Source organism: Oenanthe melanoleuca, chromosome 27 (assembly GCF_029582105.1).
Source record: "Oenanthe melanoleuca isolate GR-GAL-2019-014 chromosome 27, OMel1.0, whole genome shotgun sequence".
Lineage (NCBI taxonomy): Eukaryota > Metazoa > Chordata > Aves > Passeriformes > Muscicapidae > Oenanthe > Oenanthe melanoleuca.
In genome coordinates, this window is record NC_079360.1 from 2,792,827 (window position 1) to 2,806,717 (window position 13,891).

At 43.8% G+C, this 13,891-nt stretch overlaps 1 protein-coding gene across 1 annotated transcript; it reads left to right on the plus strand.

The window, feature by feature from the left end:
* The first annotated feature begins 12,483 nt into the window (after positions 1-12,483).
* MEOX1 (mesenchyme homeobox 1) lies at positions 12,484-13,820 on the plus strand. The gene has a single exon (XM_056512192.1). It carries the CDS (start codon positions 13,271-13,273, stop codon positions 13,703-13,705), a length of 435 nt encoding a protein of 144 aa, XP_056368167.1. The 5' UTR covers positions 12,484-13,270; the 3' UTR covers positions 13,706-13,820.
* The last annotated feature ends 71 nt before the right edge of the window (positions 13,821-13,891 follow it).

Here is a 13,891-nt window from a genome sequence, read left to right on the forward strand (position 1 = left end):
TAGTTTCTTCTACCCTTTATATTTGGTAATAGATTTTTATTCCACAAAACCATTGACTCAAATGCCTCTCAAATAAGAATACCCTGCTGGTCTAAGCCCATGGAAGGAGGCAAAAGTCTGTGGCAGATGACATAGAAGAAAAAAAGGGGTTTTCTTGTGCCAGTGGGGTGTACTGCAGGACAGAGTTTGTGGAACGATTCTTTCTGAAACATTCCTCAATATTTTACCTCTACTCCTGTAGTGAGAGCCATAGTGTGTGTACAGCTCTACTTTGGACAAATACAGAATTACCTGCCTTCCAAACTGAGCTGGAGTCCTTAGATGTGCTAACTGCCTAAGAGGAAACAGGAGCAGAGAGCAAGTGGCAGAAGAGAAAGACCCTGTGCAGCATTAATTGTTGGAAACCTAGGAGATTGGAAAATATACATGACCTACCACAATTCATGCAAAACCCCAAGCTCCCAGTGATGTGAAGGCCTAGGAGTGACTCAGACATCCTCAGTCTATTTTCCTTTAATGGCAAGTATTTTTATTAATAATTGTAACTTAATTATTTATTATGCCATTCAGAATCCACTTACCTCTACATCTATCTCTGAATTGCATTCCTCACTGTGCATTCCTCACATCCTCACAGCTGCATTCTCTCCTGTGCTGAGGAGGTGGTCTCTGGGGAGAGGTAATTCTTACTCCTGCAAACACAGATCTAAAGTTGGTCAAGGTATGAGAACTTAGAAATCAAAGATTTTTTTTTCCTTTGATTCCATGGAATAAAGAAGTTTAACACTTTAAACTAGGAGCAACTCTTCCTGTTCTAAAGGAAATTCAATATGTTCATGCATATTTGGATGGCTAAACAAATTGAAGTATTAAATATTCATTATTTCTGCACAGTGGTATGGCAAGGCTACTACCTTAAAAGTTAAAAAAAAAAAATTAGTAGCCCTTAAAATCTATCCACACTAGGATTTAGTCCATGAACCCCTACTGATGATAGGTAAACCTAAGAGATTTATATTTTCCAATATTAATGTGATAATGAAGGGTGATAGTTATCCCATCTATGAAAGTCCAAAGCTCTGTGGCACAGAGTTCTACACTTTGGCTACAAGGCCAGAGACAAATGAATTTTTGCAAGGAAAGGGGAGAGAAAAGGTCAGAAGCTGATTTATTCATTAGCCTGTACAAGAGCAGAACACTTTGAAATGGTCACTGAAATAACAACTGGATATAGGGACTAGGATTCAATTATTAGGAAAAGAAGTTTGCTTTCTAATTCTCTGGGCAAGTGAAGAATTCAGGTTTAGCTTATGCTTGCTATCCTTCTGTTGCCACTTCTGTTTGCTGGAATATCCTGCACCAGCCTTGTATTGGTCTGGCTTGGGCACCTGCCAGTCACCCACTGGGGTCACAGTGACATCTCAGACAACAGCAGCCTGGTGAATTCTCAGTTTGCTCCCTGCTCCAGGAGTGTTGGTAGAACACTCTATTCTCTCATTGTTCCTCCTGCTGGCTTGGCTCCTGGGAGTGGAGCAGGAGAGCCAGAGGCTGGGGACACACCCTCAGGGCAGCTTTTCTTGAATGACAACCCAGCCAGTTTGGCTTCAGCAAAAATTCCTGTCTTCAAACCCTAATTACTGTGCTGTTTTTTCTAATTGTTTGTATTTATTTGCAAAGTCTCTACTGCACAGGGTCCTGTGACAAATATAATTCCACTCCTGGCTAATTCGATGTTTTTTTGGGGGTAGAAGGGAGAGTAATTTCATGGTAAACCATAATTACTAGTACAAGAAGTACCTTAATTGCCAATCCAATCTGAGGGAGTAGCTGAGGCTCGAATCAGCCTAATTAGAATTCTACTTGTTCATAATAAATAAGTGGTAATTACTAATTGGACCTAGCCTACAGTATTCTAAAAGTGTGAATTTAATGTCAGTTTGTGTTTAATTTTGGCCATTTCCTCCTTGCACTGGACTGACAGTCCAGCACAGAGCAGACAGCTGAGGCCTCTAAGTCTTCTCCTGCTGCTGGCTTCTAGTGGCAGGACAGACAACTTGACAAAGCAATTTAGCACTGTTGAGAGCTCCTGAAAATCTAACTCCAGCTGCAGGTGTAACACAAAGACACCTCCAGCTACATGGTAGAAAAAGTGAAAAAATCCTTTTAGCTTTCAGGTCCCTGTTCCTCACCTTTTCTGATGAAACCACACTTATTTGCATATTAAAAATGTCTTATGTTATTATTTGGGTCATTCATGGCTAGAAACCAGGGTTTCTGATTGCTGCCAAATAAAAATAGGAATATTATTACAATATACTGATATCTTGGCTCTGTCTGTTTATCAAATATATATTTAATCACAAGCATAAATCACATTCTGCCTGAAAGGAGGCTGCAGCCAAGCAAGGCAGCCTCTCCTCCCAGGCACAGGCAACAGGACACAGCCTAAAGATGCACCCAGGGAACTCTAGGCTGGACATGAGAGAATTTCTTCCCAGAAAGGGTGATTAGTTTGGAAGGCCCAGGGAGGTGGTGGAGTCCCTGTCCCTCAGTGCCATGGTACAGCTGATGAGGTGGTGCTGGGTCACAGGCTGCACTCAGAGCTCTTTTCCAACCTCATCTCCCACTCTTCTTCCCACATTTAAAATCTACATAACTGAGAGATTCTTACTGGCCTGGAACAACATTAGCAATCATAAAGAAAGCATCATAAAAGTATAATAAAGTATAAAAGTATATATAAAGTATAAAAGTAATAAATTTTCCAAGGCTCCATTTATTTCATACAGTTTTCACAGATCTCGTGTGCAACTCTAATTGGTTAATAGTTTTCTTGCCAATTACTCCATTGGTTAGTAAAAGGTATTTTATTTGTCTATCAAATTTCTCTATTCTTGGTTATTTTGCATATTCACTGATTCTCATGAGACAGATTTCTTGTTTATTGCAGGTGCATATGGTTCTCTTACCAGAACAGCCTGTTGTATTCATTATTTCTGTGCTTAAGATTGTTTTCACATGGGAACAAGAAATTACTTAGCTGCACATAGAACTGGCAAGCTAGCTATTAATTTAACAGAGAGCAAGGCCTGATTTCATATTTTATAATTTATCTACCTGACTCCAACAAAAGTATTTCTTCCATGGTTTCCCCTCTTATTTTTTACTCTAAGAACTCACTAGTTGGTAATGAGAATATTATATTAGACCTACAAACACATTCTAACTTGTGGTTGATACATGAGTTCAGCAGATTTGACAATTAGAACATTACATTAATAAAAAACCCAGTCAAAGATTTTTCATTTCCAGTGAACCCCACTGGTCTCCTAATCTTTACCAGTAATGGGGAACTGAAGATTTGTTTATTACAGCAGGCATAAGTGCAGCAGCTTTGTATCTTAGAGAGTCCCCTAAAAAACATGGGTGAGAAGCAACTGTGGGAATCACAACAGAAATGTTGTGGCATCAACCTGGTCCTGCAGGGCTCTCTGTAATGAATGAGAGTAAAGTTAACCAGTCAGAGTGAGTGGCCAAGAGACAAATATCCCACCCAAACCCCAAATGTCAGGGTGTTCCCATCTGTCAGCAGCCCCATATCCTCCCAGCTCCAGCTGCTCACAGTGTAACAAAGACTTTGAAATCACTAGCTCCTCTTTACCCCATTTTTAGCTTTTTTTCCCTATTTTCTTTTTTTTTTTTTTTCTTTTTTCAATTTTGGGTCTTTCAGAAATAAAAATAATTCCTTGAGGTTTTTTTTTTTTTTAGATCAGCTTCTGTTCTCATAGCTTCTGGGCAAATACTTCCTTATTTGCTAGAGGGCTTAAGGCCCTGGGAACCCAGCAAGGGGCAAGTGGAAGAGCTGCTCACACTCTCTTACCAAGCTAAAAATCACTTTTTCTATCAATCAAACCCTCCATGAGGCCTCCTTCAACTTACAGGCTCCTCACCTTTGTGTTATGATCCTGCCAGTCACTGTCATGGCAACCAGAGACCATTCCAGCTGAGGAAACTGCTACTTTTTTGGGAGAGCCAGTTGCTTGACACTTTAAAAAATAATGCATGCACTAGAAAAATTTACCTTTTTTTTTTTTTTTTTTAATCATGCATGGAACTAAAAAGAGCAAGACATGTAGTAGTCAAGAAAATATGAAAATCAAATTTTTTCTCCATAAACCATAACTGTTGTATCCTGTCACAGCAGGAACTGTGGTGCCTCACTGTCTTTGAGCAACAAACCACAGGAGTGACTGTCACAGTCACCTTCTAGCACAGAATTCTGCTCCTCACACACATTTCTCCCACAATAGCAACAATGACCAGAGAAAATTAATGTTTCTCCTTGCCTCTAGACAACAATTTGGCAAACATACTGATAATTTGCTGCAGGGACCTGCACTGTATAAGTTATAAGGATAAAATAAAACCAAATGAAAGAGCCACAATGCTCTGCCTACAAGCACGGAGAGGGGAAGCACAAATTCAGCAAATCTGGGAGAGACTTGTCCTGCACCCAGAGACTCCCCAAGGCTCAGGGAGTCTCAGTGTGCCCCCACTCCTGTTCTAGTGCAAAAATGAGTCTCCTAAATTTTCCTTTTATAAACCCTGAGCTGTCCTGAAGCCATGATTTCTCTGCTGCTGAGGGTGTCTGACCTTGTGTGATTTTGTTGGCTCTGCACTTCAGCATTGGCCATTGCTACAAGAATTGCTCCAGCTGGGAATTTATTGACAGCTCCCTGTGCCCAGGTGTGGCTTCTTTCCCAGAAAAGGGCTCCTGGCTGCTTTTTCTTGCCCTACAGCTGGGGCATCCAGCTCTCAACTGCATCATAAGGGCTGGGCAAGCAAATCCTGCCCATGGGGCTGTAGAACAGACTATAGAAAATCCATGGAAATTCACACATGCACCAAGCAGTAGATAGGTGCTGCAATTCAGTTATTTTTAAAAATTATTTTTAATGTAAGCCAAAAGAATAATGGAGGCCCTTGCTAAAGCATCTTCATACTTTTAGCCTATATTATTTTATTTTATTTATTTCTAAGAAGGAGGGGAGGGAGAAGGCACCATTTCATTTAAACCTCAGCCACAACTTCCCAGTTTTTTCTTTAGCCAGAATTGCAGGCAGACATCTCCACCTCGTGGTGTGAAAACAAAGTATCCTTTAAAAAAGTCTGAATTGCTATTTTATGCATAGGCAGCAGGCTAAAATGACTTCTCTAAATTATTTTACAGAGCAAACTGTGCTTGTGAGTAGCACATTTACACAAAAATTCAGGGAGGAAAAAGGTTTTATAGACTATTGGCTACACATAAACCAAGGAGTTTATATATGATAGTGACTGATTATCAGATATAAACTGATGTGATGATGATCATGTAACATGAGGATGCTGCATTCAATTACCCTTTCTGGAGTGAGAGATCCACATCCTGCACAGCTCAGTCTTCTATAGCCTTGGAACCTCTTGGAGGACAGATCATCAGGCAATGGAGCGCAGAAAGTTTGGTTCAAGGCTTTGGCTACAAACACCTCAAAAGGGAAACCAGCACACAACCTCTGCTCTCACAAGCAGACACAACCTGCACCCCTCAGGAAATAAATCCCTTTATTTCCAGGACACAAGCTGACAGGCTGGTTTGTGTAAATCCACTTTTCATGGGCTGCATAACATAGAGTGTTCCAAAAGCAGTGAAATTGGTGCAATGAAATGGGAACCGTAGTTGCATCACATTTCAAAATGTACCAATAGAGGGAGATACTCCACCATAACAATTAATTCCTTCTCAGCAGAACTTCCTGGAAAAGAGAATTGAAACTGAACAGAAACAGAAAATCATTGTTGTTCTAGTTCTAAGGTGTAATACAACACGATGTGTTCTGTGATTTCAGCAAAAAATGGCAACTGGCTGAACTTCAATTACTAGACAGGATCACATAGGACACGTTTAATACTGGAATTTACTCTGATTTTTTCAAAACATTCTGTGACTACATTCCACATCATAATAACTTAACAAATGCTTTTATAATTTAGGCCAAAAAAATCATTTTCCATTACAGTTATTCAGAAGAGAAATGAATTCTGGCTCCTTTAAAACCCCTTTACAAAATTTTCATTTAATTGCCTTTATTTAACTAGCTCCACTGAAGGAGACCACAGAGCACCATGGCAGAGGCAAAGGGTGGTCTCAAGAGAAGCAGTGCAGACCTCATGGCACTGAAGAAATTTAGAAGTTTATCACTTGTCAGATAATCCTACAAATGTATTTATTGGGATCTCCATAAACAGATGGGATTCTAAATACAACAACTCAAAATGAAAATATTACATTCTGCTCTGCCTCAAAATATATGAACCCCACACTGAAGTCTAAGTGTAGATTTGTTAATCCATATCCTCAATAAATGGTTTTAAAAGGCTGAGTGTTCTGCTCCTCTGTTCCTTGGGGATGCCATGATTCCTGTTTCATGTTTCCTGATGAAAAGAACAGAAGAGTTTTGCAATCTGCCAAAAGCTGAGCTAATTTTGCATTTTTCAAACTATTTGCCAGTCAAATGCTTTAACTGTTCCTTTGCTGATCTTACAAAATATTCTTGATTTAATGAAAGTTTTCTACTGCCTTGGACCTTGTTCAGGACATTCAGCTCTCCATGAAATAGCTACAATAGCATGCACAACATAAAGACAGGAGTCATTAAAAAAAAGATGATTTATCAAAGTTTTTGGCAGATGGTCTTTCCTGTCTTAAGGATTAATGTTGTAGCTGAGACACTATTTGCTTTTATGACCTTTCAAGAGAGGGATATTCCTCATCTTTACACAGTGCTGGGCCTCAAAGAACTTCAAGGGGAGAGACAAGCAAGGAATACAGAAGTTGTGTCTAGACTTGCAAGCCAAGATCTTTTCTCCCTTAGCACACAGCTGCTGAAAAAACAAAACTTGCTTTCTTCCTCTAATTGCTAAATTTCAATCAATATTATAAATATTTATCTATTTGCATTCACACTCACTCCTTAATAGTAGACAGAAACCAAAAGACAATGTTTTAAACCAATTGTGTAAAAAAAAAATCCTAATTAATTGGGAGCAGATCTAACACACAAGAGAAACACAAATGCATCTACCCATCCTAGAATGACAGCAACACTTTTTTTTTTTAGGGTTTCATGTCAATTTTTTAAGGAACAAAACATTGTGTAACATTACAGCAGCTTCCAGACAGTGTTTTTTCCTTTTAGTATTTCTGCAAACTTAAAGCTGTACCCCTCTTTCTTCTGCTTTTTGCTTCTACTGCTCTCTGTCCTAAGATAAATTATCATTTAAGTCATGTAAGAAGTCTCTTACACTTTTTGATGTTTCCTCTACCTGAAGCAGGATTTCTTTTTTTTCCTTCACTACTGTGAAGCCATCAAATTTAATTAATCCCGGAAATATTGACTTAGTGCTAAGGGAAACATTATCATAAAATTAGAACCACTTGTGGTGGTGATGCCAGCTCCCCATCTGCAGAGCAAGGCAGACACTCTGTCTCAGTAAGTGCAGCACGTTTTAGGTTAAAGGCTTTGGAGCCAAGAGCATTATTTACTCACTTAACTTCAGATATTCATGATACTGCTGCAGATGGAGGAGCTGCTTGTTTGGCATCTTCTCTTCAACACTATTTCTCTGACATTACATATAATTTGTGCTTCAAAATTCCCTACAAATTGTCTGAAAACTTGTTCTTAGAAGTTTAGAGAGAAGAGAGATGATATCATACCACTGTGATCTCACTGTTACAGAACAGCCACTCTTTAATTTATTTTTTTAAGAAGAATGAAGACTTCCTCTCTTAATCTCCTTCTTCAAATTATCAAAAATCTAATACTGATTTCCTCCCAATACAGGCTTTTTAAACTCTGTCATATGGCATTACATCAAAATGCAAGCTAACATTTTGTGACATTTTGTCCAGTATCTGATGTCTTTTAACAGCACTCTTTAATCACATGGCTCCTTAACTTTCATTGGTAGGAGATATTTTTCCTTTCTAGGTACACTGCCTCTGTTAGTCTAAGCCTTACACTTCTTCTATGTTTTTATTCTTCCAGAAAGGCTGAGAAAATGATTCACATACATACCCAGAGCCCATCCTGGCTTTTCCTCCCCAGCTCTCCCAGCTGCTGTAGCCCCCTCTCCTCTCCAGGTGCTTGCTGTGGCTGTCCTTGTGTTATAAATACATATTATGGTATTTTCACAAATATCAGGGTGGATACTGTATGTGTGGTGTTTAAATGGTTTTTAAGATACAGGTTTTTTTAGGAGTAACATAAGCTGATAAAGTGACTTTGTAGTGAGTGAACTGCCTTGGTTGGACACCAGTTACCAACACCAACTTTCTGTAAAAATTAAAAATCACAGCCCAAATTAAGATTGATAAGAAAAATAAGTTAAAACCACAGGCGAGAAACACGTGTACTCTAAAAAGGGGGACTCAAGGAGTGGCCATGTGAAACAGTTCTTGGAATATGGAAAATAGTTTATATAAAAGTTTTAAAATGTATGATGGGTCTATGAATATGCAATGGGCTGATGGATTTAAGGGGTGTCTCCAATACAGCAGGGGTGCTCTTGGCTGAATGCCAAGCTGTTATAACCTTTATTGTTTGTCTCTTATTGTCTTTTATTAAACCTTTTAAAATCCACCAGGAAAGCGAACCTCGTTTTTCACACTTGTCACCCCTTCTCCAGCTCTCCTGTGCTCTGCTGAGTCTGCTCCTCACGTGGGGAAATGCTGGAATGAGAGATAAAAACCTCAGGGATAAATCCCTGCCTCCCTCAGCTCCTCACCTTGTGAAATGCTGGAATGAGAGAGAAAAACCTCAGGGATAAATCCCTGCCTCCCTCAGGCCCTCACCGCACCCCATCTCCCTCCACGCCATTTCCCCATCCATTTCTCACCCTGTCCGCAGAGATGTTGACTTTAGGAAGGTTAAAGGTGGCTGCCCCAGCCAACAAATGGGGTTTGGCAGGAGGGGCAGGTTGTTGTTGTTTCAGCAGGGAAGTGTCAGGAGGAGCGGCGCTCCCGGCCCCCGCTGCGCTCCGAGCGACAGCGGCAGCTGCGGGGCCTGAGGGCTCCGGCCGGGAGAGGCCGGCACGGCCCCTTCCCACCTGCGGCTGGGAAACACAGCGAGAAATCCGCAAATCCGGCAGCAAATCCGGAGCACATCGGGCTCTGGGCAGCCTGAGCTGCAGGGCAGAGCCGTGTGTGGGGATTGGGGAGCCCCAGGGCACAGCCGTGTGTGGGGACTGGGGAACAGGGCACAGCCGTGTGTGGGGATTGGGGAACAGGGCACAGCCGTGTGTGAGGATTGGGGAACAGGGCACAGCCGTGTGTGAGGATTGGGGAGCTGTAGGGCAGAGCAGTGTGTGGAGATCAAGGAGCTGTGGGGCAAAGCAGTGTGTGGGGATCGAGGAGCTGTGGGGAACAGCCATGTGTGGGGATCGGGGAGCTGTGGGGCACAGCCATGTGTGGGGATCGAGGAGCTGTGGGGCAGAGCAGTGTGTGGGGATTGGGGAGCTGTGGGGCACAGCCATGTGTGGGGATTGGGGAGCTGTGGGGCACAGCCATGTGTGGGGATCGGGGAGCTGTGGGGCAGAGCAGTGTGTGGGGATCGAGGAGCTGTGGGGCACAGCCGTGTGTGGGGATCGGGGAGCTGTGGGGCAGAGCAGTGTGTGGGGATCGAGGAGCTGTGGGGCACAGCCGTGTGTGGGGATCGGGGAGCTGTGGGGCACAGCCGTGTGTGGGGATTGGGGAGCTGTAGGGCAGAGCAGTGTGTGGGGATTGGGGAGCTGTGGGGCACAGCCATGTGTGGGGATCGAGGAGCTGTAGGGCACAGCCGTGTGTGGGGATTGGGGAGCTGTAGGGCAGAGCAGTGTGTGGGGATTGGGGAGCTGTGGGGCACAGCCGTGTGTGGGGATCGGGGAGCTGTAGGGCAGAGCCGTGTGTGGGGATTGGGGAGCTGTGGGGCACAGCCGTGTGTGGGGATTGGGGAGCTGTGGGGCACAGCCGTGTGTGGGGATCGGGGAGCTGTGGGGCACAGCCAGGTGTGGGGATTGGGGAGCTGTGGGGCAGAGCAGTGTGTGGGGATTGGGGAGCTGTGGGGCACAGCCGTGTGTGGGGATTGGGGAGCTGTGGGGCACAGCCGTGTGTGGGGATCGGGGAGCTGTGGGGCACAGCCAGGTGTGGGGATTGGGGAGCTGTGGGGCAGAGCAGTGTGTGGGGATCGGGGAGCTGTGGGGCACAGCCGTGTGTGGGGATTGGGGAGCTGTGGGGCACAGCCATGTGTGGGGATTGGGGAGCTGTGGGGCACAGCCATGTGTGGGGATTGGGGAGCTGTAGGGCAGAGCAGTGTGTGGGGATTGGGGAGCTGTGGGGCACAGCCATGTGTGGGGATTGGGGAGCTGTGGGGCAGAGCAGTGTGTGGGGATTGGGGAGCTGTGGGGCAGAGCCGTGTGTGGGGATAGGGGAGCTGTGGGGCACAGCCATGTGTGGGGATTGGGGAGCTGTGGGGCAGAGCAGTGTGTGGGGATAGGGGAGCTGTGGGGCACAGCCGTGTGTGGGGATTGGGGAGCTGTGGGGCACAGCCGTGTGTGGGGATTGGGGAGCTGTGGGGCACAGCCGTGTGTGGGGATTGGGGAGCTGTGGGGCACAGCCGTGTGTGGGGATTGGGGAGCTGTGGGGCACAGCCATGTGTGGGGATTGGGGAGCTGTGGGGCACAGCCGTGTGTGCGGATTCAGTCTGGCCCTGCTCAGGCCTGGTGCCCATTCCTGGGTCGAGGCCTAAAGCTCATCCTGACCCCAGTGAGCCTGAGACTAAGGCACAGTCACAATCCTCCTTTCCCTTCTATCCCTGTTTGCTGATTAGATAGAACTTTTTATAGACTAAAGGCAGGACTGAAAATCAGACTTAGTCTGAATTCATTCTGAGTGCAATGACAGATTTACAAACAAGCTGTGGGTCTGCTGGTGGATAAAACCAGTGCTGAGAGATAAAACAAACAGTGGGAAGGATTCCACTGATTGATGAATGAAAAAGATATTTGCCTTTACAAACAAACTGTAGGTTTGCTGAAAAATTAAATTGGATATTGAAAGATGAAAGAATCAATGGGGAAAAACTATGAATTCTATAAGAATTAAAAATTAAAAGGGAGGGTTATACATTAGAGGGGAATCTCAGGTATCAGGTGTTCTGGGAAGTCTGTGCCTCTCCAGTACCTTAGGCAGTGGGGAAAGAGAGAGGGAAATGCAGCTGGGAAATTGGGATAAAAGGGAGGCTGAGTCCTCCAAAAATCTGAGAGATCCCAGAAGAATGCCCCATGGCCTCTCCCTTTTTTTCTAATAAAGTAAAAGGACTCCTCTGTCTCCTTTTTGGACATAAACCTCTGGTGTTTGTGGATTCATTTTCCTGACAATACAAACCCTGAGTAACCCACATTAAGTGAAGTGTTACACATATGACAACATACACACAGAATGTAAATTAAATATTCTGCACTGGCAAAATGTTCTGGACTCTGGATGAGATTCTGCCAGTGCCTGAAACATTCACAGCATTCACAAATTCATCAGGACCTGGCCTTTCATAAAAAGAGCAGACTGGGGGTCTTCCTCCTCCCTGTGGGTATGAAATGCTTTTAAATGTTTACTATTTAATGCAACAGAGCAACAGAGATTTAAGTATTTAGGTGAGTTCTTCCAAGAGAATGAGTTAGCTATCAGATATTAAGTATTTTGCATGATACAAAGGAATTTGATGTTCAGAAGGATCTAAACTAAAATAATTTGATTTTGATGTTCAGAAGGATTTAAACGAAAATAATTTGATTTCCTGGAAAAGGTCAAGTTCTAAAAACCAACACATATAACAGGATAGACACATTCCCCACCTCACCCAGATTCCATGAAATTTTACAATTTTGAACTATAGAAAGCCCAAAGTAAGTTTTCACTTCAGCTCCTGTGAAAAATGAAGAGCTCATGTCTGTTTAATCTCTGCTCCTGAGACAACACAAAACCCAGCAGCAGTGGTGGGAGAAGGGAGAGAGGTGCACACAATGTGGGGGAGAATTTGAAATGGGTGCAAGCAGATTCTGGAAACACAGAACACATGCATACATAAATTGTCATTAAAAATACAGAGAACAACCTTGAGAGGAGTTGCAGTAACCCTGGCATAACAAGGTATGGGGCATTCTCAGCTGCCAGACTTCTGTGAAAAAGGGATTGAGAACAGATTCCCTGTGAATGGCTTTTCAGCTGGGATGGCTCTAGGGTCTAAAAAAATCTGCTTTCTGTTAGGAAAAACTATAAAATGTTCAACAAAAGATGAAAAACATGTCTTTTATTGGCATAAAATCAGGAGATTTCCTTGCAGGAGTGTGTACTGAAAATTCCCTAGAAAGTAGAATACAGAAAGAATAACTGCCACTGGCAGCAAATCCAACACTCACAAATACATGTGTTACAAATCTAACAAAACAAACAAACATCACTCAAAGCCTTGCATGTATGTACAAGCCAGGTTTAATAATTTTTTTTAAATCTTAGGATTGAGCCTTAAATTATATATAATTAGTGAATTTCTTACTTCTATTTCCCACTTTAGTTCTTGAAATTTGGTGTCTATTGAATCCTGTTTTAGGGCTTTTTCTAAACCCAAGACAAAGAATTTTGTTAACAGTGCAATAAAAATAACTTCATAGTGTTACAAGGAAACATTAAAGACTTTTTTGTGTGCTTCTCTTTCCCTTAAAAAAAAAAAATACAGACATTGTTTCTTTAAAAGGCTCCATCTGCAAATCCCATTAGATGTGCATATAAGGTTTCAGATGATTAATAGCTGCCTGCTTTGCTTTGGTTGGAGGGGCTGAGGGTATGTGTGTTAACCCCTCCCTCCCCTCGCTCACATTTCACTCCACAAACTTGTCACTGTCTCCCCAGCACAGTATTTAAAAAGTGTTTCACTCATGCCCAGCACTTCTCCACTTCAAGGAAGCAGCTCATGGCAATCCCTGCATAGATCTGCTTGCCCCAGCCAGGGCAATGAAGACCTTTAGAACCAGAGTTCCTAAAGTAGCAAAGCTGCAACAGCATCAATCCCACAAGCAAAGTTGTGTTTAGGGAGGAGTACTCTAAAGTTTGGAAGCGTTTCCCTCTGCTTGCCGTGTCTTTGAAGGCTGAGCTGCCAGCAGCAGAGCAGGGAGGTGCGGGCAGGACTGGAGGCAGATGGATCCCAGCGGCAGCAGCTGCATGCGCAGCGCGCAGCCCCCCGCCCTGCTCTGGGGATGTGCGAGGAGCTCCCACAGCGACCTGGCCGCAGCTCCGGGGCTCAGCCACTACCCCGCAGCACCCTTCTCCTTCCAGCAAAAACCACATCTCGCTGCTTACTCCGATTTCTCAGCCTCCTGCCTGGTGGCAGCTCCCCACAGCTTCCCGCAGGAGGAGCAGCACGCCCCGTTCCAGCGCTCCGAGTGGCACCTGGCGGCCACCAGAGCCACCGACCCGGCGCTGGCCTTGGCTTCTGGAGAGTCGGGGGGCAGCAGCCCCAGCCCAGTGAGCGTGCCTGTGGCTGCAGGCGAAGATGATGAGGCAGCGGCAAATCCTACAAGTGACTCTGAGAAAAAGCCATCCAAAAGGAAAAAGGAAAGGGCAGGTAGGTGATATGAAATCAGGGGTGTGGTGGAGTGCAGGAGATGGAATGAGAACACCTGGTGAGCTAGGAAAGCAAGCTGGTGAGCAAAACATTTCATAATTCTTGATCGGGGAAACTATAGACAGTAACAGCACTGTAACTAGTTGTCTTATTCTTATTCTTATTCTTATCTTTCTATTTCACTCCTGCAGATC